Here is a 26,142-nt window from a genome sequence, read left to right on the forward strand (position 1 = left end):
GTGTTTTGGGGCCTGGTCAAAAGTGGTACTATAAAGTCCTATAAAGGGAATGAAGTGCAACTTGGATGCAAAACTAGTGTAGGACACAGTGGTTCCCCAGGTTCAGGACTGAGCCATGATAACACACATACACTGGTTCAAATTCAATAACTTCACTAATATTGAATATGTTAATAGTAGAAACATTCAATGTATTCACCAATATTGACTGAAAGAAATGCATCATATTATTATCATAAAGAGCAGGAACAGAACTAGACAGTATAACCTCTACGGGATCTGTGTCCCTCCACCGAGACATGTCTTATATGGGCAGAAAGCTTAACTTCTTGTTAATCTAACTGCACTGTCCAATTTACAGTAGCTATTACAGTGAAAGAATACCATGGTATTGTTTGAGGAGAGTCCACAACAACACACCCTTTGTCACGGCAGATGGTTTGATACATTCACCTCTGAAGGTAAATCATGTACTTACATTCAGGAATCTGGCTCTGATTTGTCATCCTGAGAGTGCCAGAGATAAAAATTTAGCATAGTTTTGTTTGATAAAATACATTTCTATGTTCAAATGTAGTAACTGGGTTCTCCAGTTTGAACCCCTGCTGTCTCTGGCTCCACACCCACCCCGCGCGGCCATCTAGATGTGTGAATGTTAGCGTATACGCTAATGATCCATCATGTATGACATTCCTGGTAGTGTGTAAACTTACATTTTGTATTACCATATCATTTTGTATGTTCTCTATAGTTATGTACTTTATAGTTCTGTTCACCGGATGTGCTACCTTGTCCCGGACCTGCTGTTTTCGACTCTCTCTCTCTCTCTCTACTGAACCTGTTGTCTCTAACTCTGAATGCTCGGCTATCAAAAGCCAACTGACATTTACTCCTGAGGTGCTGACCTGTTGCACCCTCTACAACCACTGTGATTATTATTATTATTTGACCCTGCTGGTCATCTATGAACGTTTGGACATCTTGAAGAACGATCTGGCTTTAATGGCCATGTTCTGTTATAATCTCCACCTGGCACAGCCAGAAGAGGACTGGCCAACCCTCAGAGTCTGGTTCCTCTCTAGGTTTCTTCCTAGGTTCCTGCCTTTCTAGGGAGTTTTTCCTAGCCACTCCTCATAGCCTGGTTCCTCTCTAGGTTTCTTCCTAGGTTCTGGCCTTTCTAAGGAGTTTTTCCTAGCCACCCCTCATATCCTGGTTTCTCTCTAGGTTTCTTCCTAGGTTCTGGCCTTTCTAGGGAGTTTTTCCTAACCGCCGTGCATCTACATCTGCATTGCTTGCTGTTTGGGGTTTTAGGCTGGATTTTTGTAAAGCCCTTTGTGACAAAGGCTGATGTAAAAAGGGCTTTGTAAATATATTTGATTGATTGATTGAAAAGGTATCAATTGACCAATTCTGCACATTTGGGCAGGCTTGATACAAAATATTGTCCAGGATTGAAATGCTTCACTGGATCAATCTGAAACTTTGCATACACACTGCTGCCATCTAGTGGGCAAAATCTAAATTGCACCTGACCTGCAATAATACATTATGGCCTTTCTCCTGCATTTCAAAAATGCATGTTTTTTTCTTTGTATTATCTTTTGCCAGATCTAATGTGTTATATTCTCCTACATTAATTTCACATTTCCACAAACTTCAAAGTGTTTCTTTCAAATGGTATCAAGAATATGCATATTCTTGCTTCAGGTCCTGAGCTTCAGGCAGTTAGATTTGGATATGTCATTTTAGGCGAAAATTGGAGAGAAAAAAAGGGTCCGATTCTTAAGAAGCTACGTAGTTCATAGTTCTGGTCCGTTAGGCTCTCAGAATTTATAAAAATTGTAATATCAAAAAAATATATATATCAGATAGAACTTCTACACATATTAATATAGACAGTCAAAACAAACATATCTGCTTTCTGTTCATACAATATGTTATATGTAAGGTTGTCTTTTCCTGGTGGGTTAACAGTGGAAACTACGATGGTACACAAGTGAATGATGAGATAGGCAATAATAATTGTTCATGTTCTTAAAAACACCTAATTTTCAGACATCACTGACTGACAACACAACGGGTAGAAACACCAAATATGTTGATTGAAACAAATTTTTAGATGAACAGAAATGTCAATTTAGTTTTTTTTAAGAAACACATTTTCTGTTTACTAAATCCTGTAAGTGTATGTTACATCAAACAGAAACACCTTTATACACTGAATAAAAGATAAGCTCACACTAAATCCTTGTAGTTATCTCAAATGAATGTTTACATTCTGTTACGATTTTAATTAGAATTTCAACAGAAGCTAACAAATACAACTGATCGATCCCATCTAAACTTACAGTTTACAATCCATAGCAGAGCATTACAGTAATGCAAACCCACTGAACGTTGACAACATGAGTATAGATCAGGGCTCCCCATCCCTGTTCCTGGAGAGATACCCTCCTGTGTATCTAGATCAGGGTTCCCCATCCCTGTTCCTGGAGAGATACCCTCCTGTTGGTTTTAACTTCAGCCCTGTTCCTGGAGAGATACCCTGCTGTAGGTTTTCACTCCAACCCCAGTTGTAACTAACCTGATTGAGTTTATCAACCAGCTAATTATTAGAATCAGATGCGCTAGATCAGGGTTGGAGTGAAAAGTTACAGGACGGTATCTCTCCAGGAACAGGGTTGGAGAGCCCTGGTCTAGATGCACAGGATGGTATCTCTCCAGGAACAGGGTTGGAGAGCCCTGGTCTGAATACACAGGATGGTATCTCTCCAGGAACAGGGTTGGAGAGCCCTGGTCTGAATACACAGGATGGTATCTCTCCAGGAACAGGGTTGGAATTCCTTGGTCTGAATACACAGGACGGGCTCTTTCCAGGAACAAGGTTGGAGAGCCCTGGTCTAGATACACAGGATGGTTCCACATTGACCTTGAAATAAAGAATGATCCTTAGAGACTACATTACTTCAACTGGTCAAGGGCTCCCGAGTGGCGCAGTGGTCTAAGGCACTGCATCTCACTATGAGACTCCCAATCACGGCCGGTTGTGATACTCACCGCTTGAGGCATCACTACAGACACCCTGGTTCGAATGTAGGCTGTATCACAACCGGCCGTGATTGGGAGTCCCATAGGGCGGCGCATAATTGGCCCAGCGACGTCCGGGTTCGGCCAGGGTAGGCCGTCATTGTAAATAATAATTTGTTCTTATTAACTGACTAGTTAAATAAAGGTTGCACAAGCGGCCAAACCTTAGAGAGTACAGTATTTCAACTGGTCAAACGCTGTGCTTTTCCCCCCAATGCGGTGTTAGTATCATCACTTCATCAAGCTGGAGAGATTATGCTCTTGGTTGAAGGGGAGTAGAGTCTCTTTCAGAACCCTTCAGATCTAAGGACTAGTAAAGGAACAGAAGACTGGTCTGAACACATTGACTAGTGAAAAACGAATGGTTGACTTTGTCTGCTTTTCACTCTATACTAGCAGGAAGAGAACTAATGTTTAGTCTCAGTTAATAGAGGTGACCTACTCAGATGGCTGTAGAAAATGAGCAGGTTTTCCAGAGATCCCGGTTGGAGATTCTCCGGAATCAGGAGGAAATAAGCAAGAAATGCGAAATCTTCCATCCAGGATTTCTGGAAAACCTGCTAAGTTTCTACAGCCATCTGAGTAGGTCACCTCTATTAAAACCTGTTTGGGATAGGGGGCAGCATTTTCACGTTTGGATGAAAAGCGTGCCCAGAGTAAACTGCCTCCTACTCAGATGCTAATATATGCATATTATTCGTAGTATTGGATAGAAAACAAAACTGTTTGAATGATGTCTGTGAGTATAACAGAACTCATATGGCAGGCAAAAACCTGAGAAAAAACCCAACCCGGAAGTGGGAAATCTGAGGTTTGTAGTTTTTCAACTCAGCCCCTATTGAAGACACAGTGGGATACTGGTCATCTTGCACTTCCTAAGGCTTCCACTAGATGTCAACAGTCTCTAGAACATTGTTTCAGGCTTCTACTGTGAAGGAGGGGGGAATGTCATGGGATTGAGTCAGAGGTCTGGGGCTCGTGACGCGCGGTCATGAGAAAGTTACCTCTCGTTCCATTGCTTTTCTACAGACAATGGAATTCTCCGGTTAGGACATTATTGAACATTTATGATAAAAACATCCTGAAGATTGATTCTATACATTGTTTGATATGTTTCTACGACCAGTAATATAACTTTTTGGAATTTTCATCCGACATTTCCGCTGGACTTGCCCGCGCCTTGTGAGTTTCGATTTGTTTACTAAACGCCCTAACAAAAGGAGGTGTTTGGACATAAATAATGAACTTTATCGAACAAATCAAACATTTATTGTGGAACTGGGATTCCTGGGAGTGCATTCTGATGAAGATCATCAAAGGTAAGTGAATATTTATAATGCTATTTCTGACTAATGTTGACTGCACAATATGGCGGATATTTCTTTGGCTGTTTTGGGCTCTGAGCGCCGTACTCAGATTATGCTTTTTCTGTTAAGTTTCTCAAAAATCTGACACAGCGGTTGCATTAAGGAGAAGTTTATATAAAGTTCCATGTATAATAGTTGTATCTATTATCAATGTTTATTATGGTATTTCTGTGAATTGATGTGGCTCTCTGTAAAATCCCCGCATGTTTTGGAACTACTGAACATAACACGCCAATGTAAAATGAGATTTTTGGATATAAATATTCACTTTATCGAACAAAACATACATGTATTGTGTAACATGAAGTCCTATGAGTGTCATCTGATGAAGATCATCAAAGGTTAGTGATTAATTTTATCTATATTTCTGCGTTTTGTGACAACTCTCTCTGTGTTTTTCTGTGACTTAGTGGTGACCTAACATAATCGTTTGTGGAGCTTTCACTGTAAAGCCTTTTTGAAATCAGACACTGTGGCTGGATTAACGAGAATCTTATCTTTAAAATGGTGCCTAATACTTGTATGTTTGAGAAATTTGATTTATAAGATTTATGTTGATTGAATTTGGCGCCCTGCAATTTCATTGGCTTTTGGCCATTTGAACCCCGTTCCCAGACAGGTTAACTGAGACTGAACATTTGTTAGCAATTGGTGAGGTGAAGGATGTACTGCTGTCCCTCAGTTAGAAGAGAAGACCTGGGTCTCTTTAGGACTGGGTCAGGTTAAGAGAGCGGTGGTGAGGTGAAGGATGTACTGCTGTCCCTCAGTTAGAAGAGAAGACCTGGGTCTCTTTAGGACTGGGTCAGGCTAAGAGAGAGGTGGTGAGGTGAAGGATGTACTGCTCTAGAACACATCAGAAAACGGTGCTGTAATACTCTCCCGGAGATAGACGATGCAATCGGAGTCAACCCGTTCACTGCTGTGGGAGTTAAGGGAGGACTGGTCCAGCTCCACCGCTAGTCATACCGACCTCCCCCTCCCTCTGTCCCCCTTGGCCTCCCCCCTGCCCCCGAGCCCTAGGTGGACAGGTGTAGCTCCTCAACGTGCTCCTCACTCGACTCCCCCCCTGGCTGTCCCCCCCTGCCCCCCTCCCCCCCGGACAGCAGAAGTCCCTGAAGCAGCGTTTGAAGTTCTCATCCAGGAAGGCGTAGAGAATGGGGTTGAGGCTGCTGTTAGTGTAACCCAGGGCAACGCAGAAGAAGTAGGCTGCCATGACGGGCGTGGTCTCGAGGATGCCCCCGGGGGGCGCCAGCATCTTAACCAGGATAAAGATGTGGATAGGCGTCCAGCAGACTATGAACACTGCTACCACCACCAGAACCAGCCGGGTGATCCGCCGCAGGTTCCGGTCCTTCTCCCGGGAGCCAGAGAGCAGCCGCACGCTCTTCAGACGCAGAACCATGAGGGTATAACACACACTGACGATGAGGAGGGGGGCCACGAAGCCGAAGATGAACACACAGATCTTCATCACTGTGTCCCAGTAGAGATAGGGGTCAGGGAACTGGAGGGCACACTCTGTGGTACCTAGAGACATAACAATAACATTATCTCTAACTAACCCTAACCTAGAGATATAGCAATAACATTATCTCTAACTAACCCTAACCTAGAGATATAACAATAACATTATCTCTAACTAACCCTAACCTAGAGATATAACAATAACATTATCTCTAACTAACCCTAACCTAGAGATATAACAATAACATTATCTCTAACTAACCCTAACCTAGAGATATAACAATAACATTATCCATAACTAACCCCAAATAACACAAACTAACCCTAAATCTAACTGGTGTATCAGTTAGACAGTGTTCTGGTGTATAGACAGTGATCTGATGTATAGACAGTGGTCTGGTGTATAGACAGTGGTCTGGTGTATAGACAGTGGTCTGGTGTATAGACAGTGGTCTGGTGTATAGACAGTGATCTGGTGTATAGACAGTGGTCTGGTGTATAGACAGTGGTCTGATGTATAGACAGTGTTCTGGTGTATAGACAGTGTTCTGGTGTATAGACAGTGGTCTGGTGTATAGACAGTGGTCTGGTGTATAGACAGTGGTCTGGTGTATAGACAGTGGTCTGGTGTATAGACAGTGGTCTGGTGTATAGACAGTGATCTGGTGTTTAGACAGTGGTCTGGTGTTTAGACAGTGGTCTGGTGTATAGACAGTGTTCTGGTGTATAGACAGTGGTCTGGTGTATAGACAGTGGTCTGGTGTATAGACAGTGGTCTGGTGTATAGACAGTGGTCGGGTGTATAGACAGTGGTCGGGTGTATAGACAGTGGTCTGATGTATAGACAGTGTTCTGGTGTATAGACAGTGTTCTGGTGTATAGACAGTGGTCTGGTGTATAGACAGTGGTCTGGTGTATAGACAGTGGTCTGGTGTATAGACAGTGGTCTGATGTATAGACAGTGGTCGGGTGTATAGACAATGTTCTGGTGTTTAGACAGTGGTCTGGTGTATAGACAGTGGTCTGGTGTATAGACAGTGGTCTGGTGTATAGACAGTGGTCTGGTGTATAGACAGTGGTCTGATTTATAGACAAGCAACAACCTTGGGATTCATTTTCTTTTAACCATTGTAAACTCTAAAATCGAAATAACTGAACTATCTCTCACTACTGTCTCCTCATTTCAATACATTGTTTGCAAATCATCTTGCTCCATGACCACTCTACTTGTGTACCGTCCTCCTAAAGCTAATGAACCATTCTGTCTGAAATACTCCCACTGTCTGTCCCACTCTCCTCCCGCTGTCTGTTGCTTGGTGATATGAATATTCACATGGACTTATCAAACCCAAAACTTGCCTCTGATTTCAATGTTCACAGTCACATCAAGGGACACATACTAGACCTCATCTGCTCTGTCTGACCTCAACCTAACTCATATTACCCCTCCCTGTTCCCACTGTCTGACCCCTCCCTGTTCCCACTGTCTGACCCCTCCCTGTTCCCACTGTCTGACCCCTCCCTGTTCCCACTATCTGACCCATCCCTGTTCCCACTGTCTGACCCCTCCCTGTTCCCACTGTCTGACCCCTCCCTGTTCCCACTATCTGACCCCTCCCTGTTCCCACTGTCTGACCCCTCCCTGTTCCCACTGTCTGACCCCTCCCTGTTCCCACTGTCTGACCCCTCCCTGTTCCCACTATCTGACCCCTCCCTGTTCCCACTGTCTGACCCCTCCCTGTTCCCACTGTCTGACCCCTCCCTGTTCCCACTGTCTGACCCCTCCCTGTTCCCACTATCTGACCCCTCCCTGTTCCCACTGTCTGACCTCAACCTAACTCATATTACCCCTCCCTGTTCCCACTGTCTGACCTCAACCTAACTCATATTACCCCTCCCTGTTCCCACTGTCTGATCTCAACCTAACTCATATTACTGAAGCCCAACACCTCACCCACACCAAGTTCTGGCACCACTTCCTGACGGGCCGCCCACAGGTGGTGAAGGTAGGAAACATCATCTCCACTCTGCTGATCCTCATCCTGATACTCACATCACTGACAAACTGAAATGGACCACTAACACAGACAGTGTGGTGAAGAAGGAGCAACAGAGGAGGCTGAAGAAATTTGTCTTGTCACCTAAAACCATCACAAACTTTTACAGGTGCACAATTGAAATCATCCTGTCGGGCTATATCACCACCTGGTATGGCAAATGCACCACCTGCAACCTCAAGGCTCTCCAGAGGGTGGTGCGGTCTGCCCAACGCATTACCGGGGGCAAACTACCTGCCCTCCAGGACACCTACAACACCCAATGTCACAGGCAGGCTAGAAAGATTATCAAGGACAACAACCACCCGAGCCACTGCCTGTTTACCCCGCTATCATCCAGAAGGTGAGGTCAGTACAGGTGCATCAAAGCTGTGACTGAGAGACTGAAAAACAGCATCTATCTCAAGGCCATCAGACTGTTAAACAGACATGTCCAGCACATTAGAGTCTGCTGCCTACAGACTCAGACTAGAAATCACTGGCCACTTTAAGGAAGGAAACACAAGTCACTTTAATAATGTTTACATATCTGGCATTACTCATCTCATATGTATATACTGTATTATTCTACGTATCTTAGTCCGCTCTGACATCGCTTGTCCATATGTACAGTGGGGCAAAAATGTATTTAGTCAGCCACCAATTGTGCAGGTTCTCCCATTTAAAAATATGAGAGAGGCCTGTAATTTTCATCATAGGTACACTTCAACTATGATAGACAAAATGAGAGAAAAAAAAATCCAGAAAATCAGTAGGATTTTTAATGAATTTATTTGCAAATTATGGTGGAAAATAAGTATTTGGTCACCTACAAACAAGAAAGATTTCTGGCTCTCACAGACCTGTAACTTCCTCTTTAAGAGGCTCCTCTGTCCTCCACTCGTTACCTGTATTAATGGCACCTGTTTGAACTTGTTATCAGTATAAAAGACACCTGTCCACAACCTCAAACAGTCACACTCCAAACTCCACTATGGCCAAGACCAAAGAGCTGTCAAAGGACACCAGAAACAAAATTGTAGACCTGCACCAGGCTGGGAAGACTGAATCTGCAATAGGTAAGCAGCTTGGTTTGAAGAAATCAACTGTGGGAGCAATTATTAGGAAATGGAAGACATACAAGACCACTGATAATCTCCACGCAAGATCTCACCCCGTGGGGTCAAAATGATCACAAGAACGGTGAGCAAAACTCCCAGAACCACACAGGGGGACCTAGTGAATGACCTGCAGAGAGCTGGGACCAAAGTAACAAAGCCTACCATCAGTAACACACTACGCTGCCAGGGACTCAAATCCTGCAGTGCCAGACGTTTCCCCCGTGCCAGTACATGTCCAGGCCTGTCTGAAATTTGCTAGAGAGAATTTGGATGATCCAGAAGAAGATTGGGACAATGTGATATGGTCAGATGAAACCAAAATATAACTTTTTTGTAAAAACTCAACTCGTCGTGTTTGGAGGACAAAGAATGCTGAGTTGCATCCAAAGAACACCATACCTACTGTGAAGCATGGGGGTGGAAACATCATGCTTTGGGGCTGTTTTTCTGCAAAGGGACCAGGACGGCTGATCCGTGTAAAGGAAAGAATGAATGGGGCCATGTATCATGAGATTTTGAGTGAAAACCTCCTTCCATCAGCAAGGGCATTGAAGATGAAACGTGGATGGGTCTTTCAGCATGACAATGATCCCAAACACACCGCCCGGGCAACGAAGGAGTGGCTTCGTAAGAAGCATTTCAAGGTCCTGGAGTGGCCTAGCCAGTCTCTAGATCTCAACCCCATAGAAAATCTTTGGAGGGAGTTGAAAGTCCGTGTTGCCCAGCAACAGCCCCAAAAGATCACTGCTCTAGAGGAGATCTGCATGGAGGAATGGGATAAAATACCAGCAACACTGTGTGAAAACCTGTGAAGACTTACAGAAAACGTTTGACCTCTGTCATTGCCAACAAAGGGTATATAACAAAGTATTGAGATACACTTTTTGTTATTGACCAAATACTTATTTTCCACCATCTTTTCCAAATTAATTCATAAAAAATCCTACAGATTTTCTGGATTTTTTTTCTCATTTTGTCTGTCATAGTTGAAGTGTACCTATGATGAAAATTACATGCCTCTCTCATCTTTTTAAGTGGGAGAACTTGCACAATTGGTGGCTGACGAAATACTTTTTTGCCCCACTGTATATAGTCTTAATTCATTCCTACATTGTGTGTATTGGGTTTGCTTTGTAATTTGTTAGATATTACTGCACTGTCAGAGCTAGAATCATAAGCATTTTGCTACACCTGCAAAAATATCTGCTAATCACGTTTATGTGAAAATTAAATTTGATTTGACATCGCCCCTGTCCTCCATGAATTACTCCCTGTCTCCTAACGCATTGATTACAAGATCCTTCTTCTGCCCTACAAAGCCCCCCCCTACCTCTCAGACCTTCACCACCTTGCCCCCCCCCCTACCTCTCAGAACTTCACCACCTTGCCCCCCCCCCTACCTCTCAGACCTTCTTCTTCCATATCAACCCTCACTCCGTACCACCACGTCATCCCCAGGTCCAAATCAAATCAAATTGTATTTGTCACATGCGCCGAATACCTCACAGTGAAATGCTGAATACACATGTGCTGAATACAGTGAAATGCTTACAAGCCCTTAACCAACAATGCAGTTTTAAGAAAAATAAGTGTTAAGTAAAAAAAATAGATACATAAAAAATAAAAGTAACAAATAGTTAAAGAGCAAAGAGTAAAATAACAATAGCGAGGCTATATACAGGGGGTACCGGTACAGAGTCAATGTGGAGGCTATATACAGGGGGTACCGGTACAGAGTCAATGTGGAGGCTATATACAGAGGGTACCGGTACAGAGTCAATGTGGAGGCTATATACAGAGGGTACCGGTACAGAGTCAATGTGGAGGCTATATGCAGGGGTACCGGTACAGAGTCAATGTGGAGGCTATATACAGAGGGTACCGGTACAGAGTCAATGTGGAGGCTATATGCAGGGGGTACCGGTACAGAGTCAATGTGGAGGCTATATACAGGGGGTACCGGTACAGAGTCAATGTGGAGGCTATATACAGGGGGTACCGGTACCAGAGTCCAATGTGGAGGCTATATACAGGGGGTACCGGTACAGATTCAATGTGGAGGCTATATACAGGGGGTACCGGTACAGAGTCAATGTGGAGGCTATATGCAGGGGGTACCGGTACAGAGTCAATGTGGAGGCTATATACAGGGGGTACCGGTACAGAGTCAATGTGGAGGCTATATACAGGGGGTACCAGTACAGAGTCAATGTGGAGGCTATATACAGGGGGTACCGGTACAGAGTCAATGTGGAGGCTATATACAGGGGGTACCGGTACAGAGTCAATGTGGAGGCTATATACAGGGGGTACCGGTACAGAGTCAATGTGGAGGCTATATACAGGGTGTACCGGTACAGAGTCAATGTGGAGGCTATATACAGGGGGTACCAGTACAGAGTCAATGTGGAGGCTATATACAGGGGGTACCGGTACAGAGTCAATGTGGAGGCTATATACAGGGTGTACCGGTACAGAGTCAATGTGGAGGCTATATACAGGGGGTACCAGTACAGAGTCAATGTGGAGGCTATATACAGGGGGTACCGGTACAGAGTCAATGTGGAGGCTATATACAGGGTGTTACGGTACAGAGTCAATGTGGAGGCTATATACAGGGGGTACCGGTACAGAGTCAATGTGGAGGCTATATACAGGGGGTACCAATACAGAGTCAATGTGGAGGCTATATACAGGGTATTACGGTACAGAGTCAATGTGGAGGCTATATACAGGGTGTTACGGTACAGAGTCAATGTGGAGGCTATATGCAGGGGGTACTGGTACAGAGTCAATGTGGAGGCTATATACAGGGGGTACTGGTACAGAGTCAATGTGGAGGCTATATACAGGGTATTACGGTACAGAGTCAATGTGGAGGCTATATACAGGGTGTTACGGTACAGAGTCAATGTGGAGGCTATATGCAGGGGGTACTGGTACAGAGTCAATGTGGAGGCTATATACAGGGGGTACCGGTACAGAGTCAATGTGGAGGCTATATACAGGGGGTACCGGTACAGAGTCAATGTGGAGGCTATATACAGGGGGTACTGGTACAGAGTCAATGTGGAGGCTATATACAGGGTATTACGGTACAGAGTCAATGTGGAGGCTATATGCAGGGGGTACTGGTACAGAGTCAATGTGGAGGCTATATGCAGGGGGGTACCGGTACAGAGTCAATGTGGAGGCTATATACAGGGTATTACGGTACAGAGTCAATGTGGAGGCTATATACAGGGGGTACCGGTACAGAGTCAATGTGGAGGCTATATACAGGGGGGTACCGGTACAGAGTCAATGTGGAGGCTATATACAGGGGGTACCGGTACAGAGTCAATGTGGAGGCTATATACAGGGGGTACCGGTACAGAGTCAATGTGGAGGCTATATACAGGGGGTACCGGTACAGAGTCAATGTGGAGGCTATATACAGGGGGTACTGGTACAGAGTCAATGTGGAGGCTATATACAGGGGGTACTGGTACAGAGTCAATGTGGAGGCTATATACAGGGGTACCGGTACAGAGTCAATGTGGAGGCTATATACAGGGGGTACCGGTACAGAGTCAATGTGGAGGCTATATACAGGGGGTACCGGTACAGAGTCAATGTGGAGGCTATATACAGGGGGTACCGGTACAGAGTCAATGTGGAGGCTATATACAGGGGGTACCGGTACAGAGTCAATGTGGAGGCTATATACAGGGGGTACCGGTACAGAGTCAATGTGGAGGCTATATACAGGGGGTGCCGGTACAGAGTCAATGTGGAGGCTATATACAGGGGGTACCGGTACAGAGTCAATGTGGAGGCTATATACAGGGGGTACCGGTACAGAGTCAATGTGGAGGCTATATACAGGGGGTACCGGTACAGAGTCAATGTGGAGGCTATATACAGGGGATACCGGTACAGAGTCAATGTGGAGGCTATATACAGGGGTACCGGTACAGAGTCAATGTGGAGGCTATATACAGGGGGTACCGGTACAGAGTCAATGTGGAGGCTATATACAGGGGATACCGGTACAGAGTCAATGTGGAGGCTATATACAGGGGGTACCGGTACAGAGTCAATGTGGAGGCTATATGCAGGGGGTACCGGTACAGAGTCAATGTGGAGGCTATATACAGGGGGTACTGGTACAGAGTCAATGTGGAGGCTATATACAGGGGTACCGGTACAGAGTCAATGTGGAGGCTATATACAGGGGGTACCGGTACAGAGTCAATGTGGAGGCTATATACAGGTGGTACCGGTACCGAGGCAATGTGGAGGCTATATACAGGGGGTACCGGTACCGAGTCAATGTGGAGACTATATACAGGGGGTACCGGTACAGAGTCAATGTGGAGGCTATATACAGGGGGTACCGGTACAGAGTCAATGTGGAGGCTATATGCAGGGGGTACCGGTACAGAGTCAATGTGGAGGCTATATGCAGGGGGTACCGGTACAGAGTCAATGTGGAGGCTATATACAGGGGGTACCGGTACAGAGTCAATGTGGAGGCTATATACAGGGGGTACCGGTACAGAGTCAATGTGTAGGCTATATGCAGGGGGTACCGGTACAGAGTCAATGTGGAGGCTATATGCAGGGGGTACCGGTACAGAGTCAATGTGGAGGCTATATACAGGGGGTACCGGTACAGAGTCAATGTGGAGGCTATATACAGGGGGTACCGGTACAGAGTCAATGTGGAGGCTATATACAGGGGGTACCGGTACAGAGTCAATGTGGAGGCTATATACAGGGGGTACTGGTACAGAGTCAATGTGGAGGCTATATACAGGGTATTACGGTACAGAGTCAATGTGGAGGCTATATGCAGGGGGTACTGGTACAGAGTCAATGTGGAGGCTATATGCAGGGGGTACCGGTACAGAGTCAATGTGGAGGCTATATACAGGGTATTACGGTACAGAGTCAATGTGGAGGCTATATACAGGGGGTACCGGTACAGAGTCAATGTGGAGGCTATATACAGGGGGTACCGGTACAGAGTCAATGTGGAGGCTATATACAGGGGGTACCGGTACAGAGTCAATGTGGAGGCTATATACAGGGGGTACCGGTACAGAGTCAATGTGGAGGCTATATACAGGGGGTACCGGTACAGAGTCAATGTGGAGGCTATATACAGGGGGTACTGGTACAGAGTCAATGTGGAGGCTATATACAGGGGGTACCGGTACAGAGTCAATGTGGAGGCTATATGCAGGGGGTACCGGTACAGAGTCAATGTGGAGGCTATATGCAGGGGGTACCGGTACAGAGTCAATGTGGAGGCTATATGCAGGGGGTACCGGTACAGAGTCAATGTGGAGGCTATATGCAGGGGGTACCGGTACCGAGTCAATGTGTAGGCTATATGCAGGGGGTACCGGTACAGAGTCAATGTGTAGGCTATATGCAGGGGGTACCGGTACAGAGTCAATGTGTAGGCTATATACAGGGGGTACCGGTACAGAGTCAATGTGGAGGCTATATACAGGGGGTACCGGTACAGAGTCAATGTGGAGGCTATATGCAGGGGGTACCGGTACAGAGTCAATGTGGAGGCTATATACAGGGGGTACCGGTACAGAGTCAATGTGGAGGCTATATACAGGGGGTACCGGTACAGAGTAAATGTGGAGGCTATATGCAGGGGGTACCGGTACAGAGTCAATGTGGAGGCTATATACAGGGGTACCGGTACAGAGTCAATGTGGAGGCTATATACAGGGGGTACCGGTACAGAGTCAATGTGGAGGCTATATACAAGGGGTACCAGTACAGAGTCAATGTGGAGTCTATATACAGGGGTACCGGTACAGAGTCAATGTGGAGGCTATATGCAGGGGGTACCGGTACAGAGTCAATGTGGAGGCTATATACAAGGGGTACCAGTACAGAGTCAATGTGGAGTCTATATACAGGGGTACTGGTACAGAGTCAATGTGGAGGCTATATACAGGGTGTTAGGGTACAGAGTCAATGTGGAGGCTATATACAGGGGGCACCGGTACAGAGTCAATGCGGAGGCTATATACAGGGGGTACTGGTACAGAGTCATTGTGGAGGCTATATACAGGGTGTTACAGTACAGAGTCAATGTGGAGGCTATATACAGGGGGCACCGGTACAGAGTCAATGTGGAGGCTATATACAGGGGGTACTGGTACAGAGTCATTGTGGAGGCTATATACAGGGTGTTACGGTACAGAGTCAATGTGGAGGCTATATACAGGGTGTTATGGTACAGAGTCAATGTGGAGACTATATACAGGGGGTACCGGTACAGAGTCAATGTGGAGGCTATATACAGGGGGTACCGGTACAGAGTCAATGTGCGTGGGCACCGGTTAGTCAAAATAATTGAGGTAATATGTAGCTGTAGGTAGGGTTAAAGTGACTATGCATAGATAATAAACAGAGACTAACAGCAGCGTAAAAGAGGGGGAAGGGGGTAATGCAGATAGTCTGGGTAGCCATTTGATTAGCTGTTCAGGAGTCTTATGGCTTGGGGGTAGAAGCTGTTACGCCTTTTGGACCTAGACTTGGTGCTCCGGTACCGCTTTCTGTGCGGTAGTAGAGAACAATCTATGACTAGGGTGGCTGGGGTCTTTGACCATTTTTTAGGGCCTTCCTCTGATACCGCCAGGTATACAGGTCCTGAATGGCAGGAAACCTGGCCCCAGTGATGTACTAGGCCCAGTGATGTACTACCCTCTAGTGCCTTGCGGTCGGAGACCGAGCTGTTGCCATACCAGGCAGTGATGCAACCAGTCAGGAAGCTCTCGATGGTGCAGTCATATAACGTTTTGAGGATCTGAGGACCCCATGCCAAATCTTTTCAGTCTCTTGAGGGGGAATAGGCTTTGTTGTGCCCTCTTCACAACTATCTTGGTCTGCTTCGACCATGATAGTTTGTTAGTGATGTGGACACCAAGGAACTTGAAGCTCTCAACCTGCTACACTACAGCCCCGTCGATGAGAATGGGGGCATGCTTGGTCCTTATTTTCCTGTAGTCCACAATCATCTCCTTTGTCTTGATCATGTTGAGGGAGAAGTTGTTGTCCTGGCACCACACGGCCAGGTCTCTGACCTCCTCCCTATATACTGTCTAATCATCGTCGGTGGTCACTGTTGTGTCATCGGAAAACTTAATGATGGTGTTGGAGTCGTGCCTGGCCGTGCAGTCATGAGTGCACAGGGAGTACAGGAGGGGACTGAGCACGCACCCCTGAGGGGCCCCCGTGTTGAGTATCAGTGTGGCGGATGTGTTGTTGCCTACCGTTACCACCTGGGGGCGGCCCGTCAGGAAGTCAAGGATCCAGTTGCAGAGGGAAGTGTTTAGTCCCAGGAACCTTAGCTTAGTGATGAGCTTTGAGGGTACTATGGTGTTGAACACTGAGCTGTAGTCAATGAATAGCATTGTCACATAGGTGATCCAGGTGGGAAAGGGCAGTGTGGAGTGATTGAGATTGGATCATCTGTGGATCTATTAGGGCGGTATGCTAATTGGAGTGGGTCTAGGGTTTCTGGGATAATGGTGTTGATGTGAGCTATGATCAGCCTTTCAAAGCACTTCATGGCTACAGACTTGAGTGCCATGGGTCCGTAGTCATCTAGGCAGGAGACTCTTCAAAGTAGCCACCCTTTGCCTTGATGACAGCTTCGCACATTCTTGGCATTCTCTCAACCAGCTTCATGAGGTAGGCACCTGGAATGCATTTCAATTAACGGGTGTGCCTTGTTAAAAGTTCGTTTGTGGAATTTCTTTCCTTCTTAATGCGTTTGAGCCAATCAGTTAAGTTGTGACAAGGTAGGTGTCATGTCTACTCCCTCTCCTCCTCTCTGGCTCTCGTTGTCGCCAGTTTACTTATTATTACACACACCTGCCACCATTGTTACGCGCACTGCACCTCATGAGACTCACCTGGACTCCATCACTTCTATGATTACCTTCCCTATATCTGTCACTCCCTTTGGTTCATTTCACAGGCAGTATTAGTTATGTTTCTCATGTCCAGATGCTACTCATGTTTTGTGTTGTTGCAGGTTTTTTGTACTATTAAATTCACCTCCTGTACTTTTATAAAGGACATCAATAATAAGAAGACACTTGCTTGGGCCAAGAAACACAAGCAATGGACACTAGACTGGTGGAAATTTCCTATGGTCTGATGAGTCCAGATTTGAGTGTAAACTTCTGACCCACTGGGAATGTGTTGAAAGAAAGAAAAGCTGAAATAAATCATTCTCTGTCACGACTCCTACCGAAAGTGGCTCCCCCTCCTGTTCGGGTGGCGCTCGGCGGTCGTCGTCACCGGCCTACTAGCTGCCACTGATCCCTTTTCCCCCTTTTCTGTTTATTAGTTGCACCTGTGTTTAGTTTAGGCTAATTGGTTGGGCTTTATTTACCAGCCGGTCCGCCTGCTGGTTGTGCAGGATTGTTTTCAGTGTACATGTTGTACACGGCTGAAGGTCACGTTGTCTGTGTATTTTGTATTTTGCTGGACTGTTTAAGTTCCCCGTGTTTGGGGCATTTGTTTGGGTTGGCGTCGTTTCAGCATTGTGGTGCAAATAAAGTAGCGCTACCCTGAACTCTCTGCTTCCTGCGCCTGACTTCTTCCTCCACTACACCCCGGGCGTTACATTCTCTTGATTATCATTCTGACATTTCACATTCTTAAAATAAAGTGGTAATCCTAACTGACCTAAGACAGGGAATTTCTACTAGGATTAAATGTCAGGAATGGTGAAAAACTGAGTTTAAATGTATTTGGCAAGGTGTATGTAAACTTCCGACTTCAACTGTATGTACCATGTTATATTATAACAGATGGAAAGAGCTATATAAGTCCCATGTACTTTTATGATCATTTATCAGATTCTGTCTGTCCTGCCTGTGTTCCAGAGCGCAGATTTACCAATCAGAAAGCTTTATACATCTTACTGACCAATCAGCAGCTTTCAGCGGATGAGGTGAACAGATCCATTATATGTATTTGTCTCCCTGAAACTCAAATAACCAATAATGCACTTTTCCTTCTCATACAAAGCCTCTACTCCTCGACAGACATAATCCCACATCGACCCCTAAATCCTAAACCATACACACTGACCGGATTCAATAGGTAATCAATATGACTGTGTGTGTGTGTGTGCTCGTGCGTGTGTCAGTGCATGTGTGTGAGCGGGTGTGTGTACCGTTGTTGTTCTGTGTGCTGCCCAGCACTAGAGCAGGGATGCCGGCAGCGGAGGATGAAACCCAGATGAGAACGTTGATGATCTTCGCTTTCACGGGAGTTCTAAAGTCCAGAGCCTTGACCGGGTGACACACAGCTACATATCGATCCACTGACATCATGGTCAGAGTGAAGATACTGGTGAACATGTTGTAGTAGTCTATACTGATGAACACCTTACACACCACCTGAAGGAGAGAAATATGCTTAATGCCTTTTCAAATCATCTCACCACAGGACAGACAGAGTAGGTAATCTGCCAAACATTATGCTACTGAGGTACAGTAATCTGACAAACATTATGCTACTGAGGTACAGTAATCTGACAAACATTATGCTACTGAGGTACAGTAATCTGACAAACATTATGCTACTGAGGTACAGTAATCTGACAAACATTATGCTACTGAGGTACAGTAATCTGCCAAACATTATGCTACTGAGGTACAGTAATCTGACAAACATTATGCTACTGAGGTACAGTAATCTGCCAAACATTATGCTACTGAGGTACAGTAATCTGCCAAACATTATGCTACTGAGGTACAGTAATCTGACAAACATTATGCTACTGAGGTACAGTAATCTGACAAACATTATGCTACTGAGGAACAGTAATCTGACAAACATTATGCTACTGAGGTACAGTAATCTGACAAACATTATGCTACTGAGGTACAGTAATCTGACAAACATTATGCTACTGAGGTACAGTAATCTGACAAACATTATGCTACTGAGGTACAGTAATCTGACAAACATTATGCTACTGAGGTACAGTAATCTGACAAACATTATGCTACTGAGGTACAGTAATCTGACAAACATTATGCTACTGAGGTATAGTAAACTGACAAACATTATGCTACTGAGGTACAGTAATCTGACAAACATTATGCTACTGAGGTACAGTAATCTGACAAACATTATGCTACTGAGGAACAGTAATCTGACAAACATTATGCTACTGAGGTACAGTAATCTGCCAAACATTATGCTACTGAGGTACAGTAATCTGCCAAACATTATGCTACTGAGGTACAGTAATCTGCCAAACATTATGCTACTGAGGTACAGTAATCTGACAAACATTATGCTACTGAGGTACAGTAATCTGCCAAACATTATGCTACTGAGGAACAGTAATCTGACAAACATTATGCTACTGAGGTACAGTAATCTGACAAACATTATGCTACTGAGGTACAGTAATCTGACAAACATTATGCTACTGAGGTACAGTAATCTGACAAACATTATGCTACTGAGGTACAGTAATCTGCCAAACATTATGCTACTGAGGTACAGTAATCTGACAAACATTATGCTACTGAGGTACAGTAATCTGACAAACATTATGCTACTGAGGTACAGTAATCTGACAAACATTATGCTACTGAGGTACAGTAATCTGACAAACATTATGCTACTGAGGTACAGTAATCTGACAAACATTATGCTACTGAGGAACAGTAATCTGCCACCTCTCCGACAGGCCAAGAGTTCAGCAGGTAGTCAGTACTCTGGAAGGGTTAGGGGTTAGAGGTTAGGGGTTACCTCTCCGACAGACCAAAGGTTCAGCAGGTAGTCAGTACTCTGGAAGTGTTAGGGGTTATAGGTCAGGGGTTAGGGGTTACCTCTCCGACGGGCCAGGAGTTCAGCAGGTAGTCAGTACTCTGGAAGGGTTAGGGGTTAGAGGTTAGGGGTTTCCTCTCCGACGGACCAAGAGTTCAGCAGGTAGTCAGTACTCTGGAAGGGTTAGGGGTTAGAGGTCAGGGGTTAGGGGTTACCTCTCCGATGGGCCAGGAGTTCAGCAGGTAGTCAGTACTCTGGAAGGGTTAGGGGTTAGAGGTCAAGGTTTAGGGTTACCTCTCCGACGGGCCAGGAGTTCAGCAGGTAGTCAGTACTCTGGAAAGGTTAGGGGTTAGAGGTCAGGGGTTACCTCTCCGACGGGCCAGGAGATCAGCAGGTAGTCAGTATTCTGGAAGGGTTAGGGGTTACCTCTCCGACGGGCCAGAAGTTCAGCAGGTAGTCAGTATTCTGGAAGGGTTAGGGGTTAGAGGTCAGGGGTTAGGGGTTACCTCTCCGACGGGCCAGAAGTTCAGCAGGTAGTCAGTACTCTGGAAGGGTTAGGGGTTAGAGGTCAGGGGTTAGGGTTACCTCTCCGACAGGCCAGGAGTTGATCAGGTAGTCAGTACTCTGGAAGGGTTAGGGGTTAGAGGTCAGGGGTTAGGGTTACCTCTCCGACAGGCCAGGAGTTGATCAGGTAGTCAGTACTCTGGAAGGGTTAGGGGTTAGAGGTGAGGGGTTACCTCTCCGACGGACCAAGAGTTCAGCAGGTAGTCAGTATTCTGGAAGGGTTAGGGGTTACCTCTCCGATGGGCCAGGAGTTGATCAGGTAGTCAGTACTCTGGAAGGGTTAGGGGTTAGAGGTCAGGGGTTAGGGTTACCTCTCCGAAGGGCCAGGAGTTGATCAGGTAGTCAGTACTCTGGAAAGGCATTGTGGTGGTCACTAAGGCGTCGCCTACAGCCAGATTAAAGATGTAGATGTTGGTGGCTGTATTCATCTTAGTGTACCTGGAAAGACAGAGATAATAGGACTTTATTAGCCATATACCTGACCAGACAGAGATAGTAGGACTGTATTAGTCATATACTGGACCAGACAGAGATAATAGGACTGTATTAGTCATATACCTGACCAGACAGAGATAGTAGGACTGTATTAGTCATATACCTGACCAGACAGAGATAATAGGACTGTATTAGTCATATACCGGACCAGACAGAGATAATAGGACTGTATTAGTCATATACCTGACCAGACAGAGATAGTAGGACTGTATTAGTCATATACCTGACCAGACAGAGATAATAGGACTGTATTAGTCATATACCGGACCAGACAGAGATAATAGGACTGTATTAGTCATATACCTGACCAGACAGAGATAGTAGGACTGTATTAGTCATATACCTGACCAGACAGAGATATTAGGACTGTATTAGTCATATACCGGACCAGACAGAGATAATAGGACTGTATTAGTCATATACCTGACCAGACAGAGATAGTAGGACTGTATTAGTCATATACCTGACCAGACAGAGATAGTAGGACTGTATTAGTCATATACCTGACCAGACAGAGATAATAGGACTGTATTAGTCATATACCTGACCAGACAGAGATAGTAGGACTGTATTAGTCATATACCTGACCAGACAGAGATAACAGGACCTTATTAGTGGTATACCTGGTCAGACAGAGATAACAGGACCTTATTAGTGGTATACCTGGTCAGAAAGAGATAATTTGACTTTATTACATGGGCATTCAACCTGCAGGGGTCTGTGAAAATTTGAATAAAATAAAAAAGTGGAAAAAATATTGTGTTTTTTAGGAATATCGCTAGCAACAACAGAACACATTAATTACATACCCACGGAAAAGAGGAGAATATCTTATTTCTAATGATTTCAAATGCACATTATTTCTCAACTTCTAATATTGAGCAAATTACACTAATTGGAGCTGATTATACTCACTGTCTGACATAGGCTTTGAAAAAAGCATCTGCTAATAGGCTACCAGCCTCACTCACTGGAGAGACCTTCTTGGCCTTCCTATGACACCGGACTGGAGGGCAGGTCGTGTGCCGCTGGTGATGCGTTGGGGTAGACCGCACTAACCTCTGGCGAGCCCTGTGGATGCGGACGGTGCAGTTGGCGTACCAGGCGGTGATACAGTCCGACAGGATGCTCTCAACCGTGCATCTGTAAAGGTTTGTGAGGGTCTTATGGACCAAGCCAAATTTCTTCAGCCTCCTGAGGTTAAAGAGGTGCTGTTGTGCCTTCTTCACCACATTATCTGTGTGGATGGACCATTTCAGATTGTCAGTGATGCGTATGGAGGAACTTTAAGCTTTTCACATTCTCCACTGCGGTCCCGTCGATGTGGATGGGGTTGTACTCCCTCTGTCTCCTGAAGTCCACGATTAGCTCCTTCGTTTTGTTGACATTGAGGGAGAGATTATGTGGCACCACTCTGACAGGGCCCTCACCACCTCTCTGTAGTCTGGCTCATCGTTGTTGGTAATCAGGCCTTTGTTGTGTCATCTGCAAACTGGATGATTGAGCTGTAGACGTGTGTGGCAATGCAGTCATGGGTAAACAGGGAGTAGAGAAGGGGGCTGAGTATGCACCCTTGTGGGGGGAGCGTAGTGGAGGTGTTGTTGCCTACCTTTACCACCTGGGGGCGGCCCATCAGGAAGTCCAGGGACCAGTTGCACAGGTTGGGGTTCAGACCCCCTTGCGAGGGTTAACACGTTTGAAATGTTTTAATCACATTGGCTACAGTGAAGGAGAGCCCGCATGTTTTGGTAGTGGCCCGTGTCAGTGGCACTGTATTGTCCTCAAAGCGAGCAAAAGGTTTTTCTAAAAAAAAGGCATCAAGGATCCAGAGAACCACATTATCATAGCCATTTCACACACACACACAAGCTCGCACCCCACACATGCACATGCACACATACTGACAGTGAACAATTATTACATTTGAAATTAATCGGAATCTAAATCTGTATTTTGACAAAGGAACGTCCACAATGTTCACTGGTCACGATGGCAACACCCACCCGTAGCACGCGCTCCAGCAGGTGTATCTCACTGATCATCCCTAAAGCCAACACCTCATTTGGCCGCCTTTCGTTCCAGTACTCTGCTGCCTGTGACTGGAACGAATTGCAAAAATCGCTGAAGTTGGAGACTTTTATCTCCCTCACCAACTTCAAACATCTGCTATCTGAGCAGCTAACCGATCGCTGCAGCTGTACATAGTCTATCGGTAAATAGCCCACCCATTTTTACCTACCTCATCCCCATACTGTTTTTATTTATTTACTTTTCTGCTCTTTTGCACACCAATATCTCTACCTGTACATGTCCATCTGATCATTTATCACTCCAGTGTTAATCTGCAAAATTGTAATTATTCGCCTACCTCCTCATGCCTTTTGCACACAATGTATATAGACTCCCCTTTTTTTTCTACTGTGTTATTGACTTGTTAATTGTTTACTCCATGTGTAACTCTGTGTTGTCTGTTCACACTGCTATGCTTTATCTTGGCCAGGTCGCAGTTGCAAATTAGAACTTGTTCTCAACTAGCCTACCTAGTTAAATAAAGGTGTTCTCAACTAGCCTACCTGGTTAAATAAAGGTGAAAAAAAAAACTTCTGTGTTGCGCACGAAACTCAGACAACTCCCTGGCATGTCATCGAATCACTGGAGCAGTTGAAAGTTAAACCAGAACAAACAGTCATAATCCTCACAATAATGCAGCATAGTAGGGTCCTAGTCGTTTATTTATGAATTGTTTCAATAGTTGATCGATTCCTAGAGATTACACCTAACCACGGTCTAGATTACACCTAACCACAGTCTAGATTACACCTAACCACAGTCTAGATTACACCTAACCACAGTCTAGATTACACCTAACCACAGTCTAGATTACACCTAACCACGGTCTAGATTACACCTAACCACAGTCCAGATTACACCTAACCACGGTCTAGATTACACCTAACCACGGTCTAGATTACACCTAACCACGGTCTAGATTACACCTAACCACAGTCTAGATTACACCTAACCACAGTCTAGATTACACCTAACCACAGTCTAGATTACATCTAACCACAGTCTAGATTACACCTAACCACAGTCTAGATTACACCTAACCACAGTCTAGATTACACCTAACCACAGTCTAGATTACACCTAACCACAGTCTAGATTACACCTAACCACGGTCTAGATTACACCTAACCACGGTCTAGATTACACCTAACCACGGTCTAGATTACACCTAACCACAGTCTAGATTACACCGAACCACAGTCCAGATTACACCTAACCACGGTCCAGATTACACCTAAACACAGTCTATATTACACCATAACCACAGTCTAGATTACACCTAACCACAGTCTAGATTACACCTAACCACAGTCTAGATTACACCTAACCATGGTCCAGATTACACCTAACCATAGTCCAGATTACACCTAACCACAGGCTTGATTACACCTAAATACGGTCTAGATTACACCGAACCACAGTCTAGATTACACCTAACCACGGTCTAGATTACACCGAACCACAGTCTAGATTACACCTAACCACGGTCTAGATTACACCGAACCACAGTCTAGATTACACCTAACCACAGTCTAGATTACACCTAACCATGGTCCAGCGCTGGGGAAAAAAACTCCCAAGGCTGCATGCTTGGATCTTTGCTAAAGTAGTGATGCCTTCATCTATGCATCACATAGCCTACAACCCCTAGTTTACTCCCCATGGACCATACGGACAAGGGACAGGAGTAGACTAACCTAGTCAGAACATGACTATCCCAGACTCACCTGATGATGACAAACATGACCAGACAGTTTCCAACCAGTCCGACCACAAACACTACGGAGTACATCGCTGCTATGATAAGGATGATTGGCGACATGGGCTCCGGTTCCCCCAGCCAGCTGCCATTAGCTGTGTAGTTGAACAGCTCTGGGAAACCTGGCTGCCAGGTGAAGTTGAGGAGGCAGTCCTCGAGCCTACCGGATGGGCACCGGTCCTCCTTGAAGATCTGCACAACGCCGTTACTGTCCCGGGAACCGGCGCTGGCCATAGTGCTGAAACCAACTGGGCCAGCGGAGAGACACGAACTGAATGTTACACTGACGATTATAGTGTTACTCTCAAACGGTGCGTTGTTGCAATAATTAACATGACATTTGCATGTTGAGGTGTTTGTACAAGTTTCAATATAGGCTATAGGATAAATATCTGAAGATAATATTTTAAACAGAACAATAACATTCACATAACCTTTGATAACTGCCTCTTTTAAAGTTGACTGGAGTGAAAAGTGTCCACAGTTAAACAGGATATTTTACCATCAACAAACCTTGATCATCCATCCTTTCCAGAAAGTAACTACCCTTGTAGTGCGAGCTATCACGGTTTCACGCGCTCTCAATCAGATTTCCCCGCATGAACTAGCCACTGACTTCCCTGGTGGCGCACGCTCCAAGCCTAAGGCGCTTGCAGTGAGTGACATCAGAGCTGAGAGAAGACCGAGCCCACCTACACACAGAAACACACGGCTATATGCAGCAAGCAAAACTGAAAAGATGGTCGTTTCCAATATGTAGTCTAAATCTGCATTCCTTCTTTCCCAATGCAATTTTTTTGTATGAGTTATTAATACTTCCTCAATTAAATGTATATTAATTCCAAGCCATAAGTAGACGGCAAGCAGAATAACATATCTCTTTTCTATACCCAATTAAACTATGTAGCTATACTGTTTTGTCATTGATAATAGCCTACACGTCTGTATACTTCTCCAGTGATATTTAATGACTAATTCAATATTCCGTAATCTTCTCATCAACCAACCAGCCTGTGTTTGCAAACTAAGGCTGAGTAAAGACAGAGAAAGAGTACATATTCAGGTTGCCAGGCTTTCCTCACCATGCAGCCCCACACTTTCTGTAACATATAACGTGTGTCTTTACCATGTGGGCCTCACTCAGTAACTAAGCAACTATGTGATATCTAGATACTAGAAGACTGTATGGAGGAGTGGATTAGTTGATTCTAGAAGACAGTATGGAGGAGTGGGGGTGTTGATTCGAGTCAACAGTATGTAGGAGTGAAGGAGTGGAGGTGTTGATTCTAGAAGACAGTATGGAGGAGTGGATTAGTTGATTCTAGAAGACAGTATGGAGGAGTGGAGGTGTTGATTCT

The 26,142-nt window shown here is 45.2% G+C and overlaps 1 protein-coding gene across 1 annotated transcript; it reads right to left on the reverse strand.

Moving 5' to 3' along the window:
• Window positions 1-4,976: 4,976 nt before the first annotated feature.
• oprk1 (opioid receptor, kappa 1) lies at window positions 4,977-25,022 on the reverse strand. The gene is made up of 4 exons (XM_031810442.1): window positions 24,753-25,022; window positions 20,772-20,898; window positions 18,284-18,509; window positions 4,977-5,981 (listed from the first exon to the last, which is right to left on the reverse strand). The coding sequence occupies exons 1-4, from the start codon at window positions 25,016-25,018 to the stop codon at window positions 5,383-5,385; spliced, it is 1,218 nt and encodes a 405-aa protein (XP_031666302.1). The 5' UTR covers window positions 25,019-25,022; the 3' UTR covers window positions 4,977-5,382.
• Window positions 25,023-26,142: the final 1,120 nt, after the last annotated feature.

Source organism: Oncorhynchus kisutch, linkage group LG30, assembly GCF_002021735.2.
Source record: "Oncorhynchus kisutch isolate 150728-3 linkage group LG30, Okis_V2, whole genome shotgun sequence".
Classification (NCBI taxonomy): domain Eukaryota; kingdom Metazoa; phylum Chordata; class Actinopteri; order Salmoniformes; family Salmonidae; genus Oncorhynchus; species Oncorhynchus kisutch.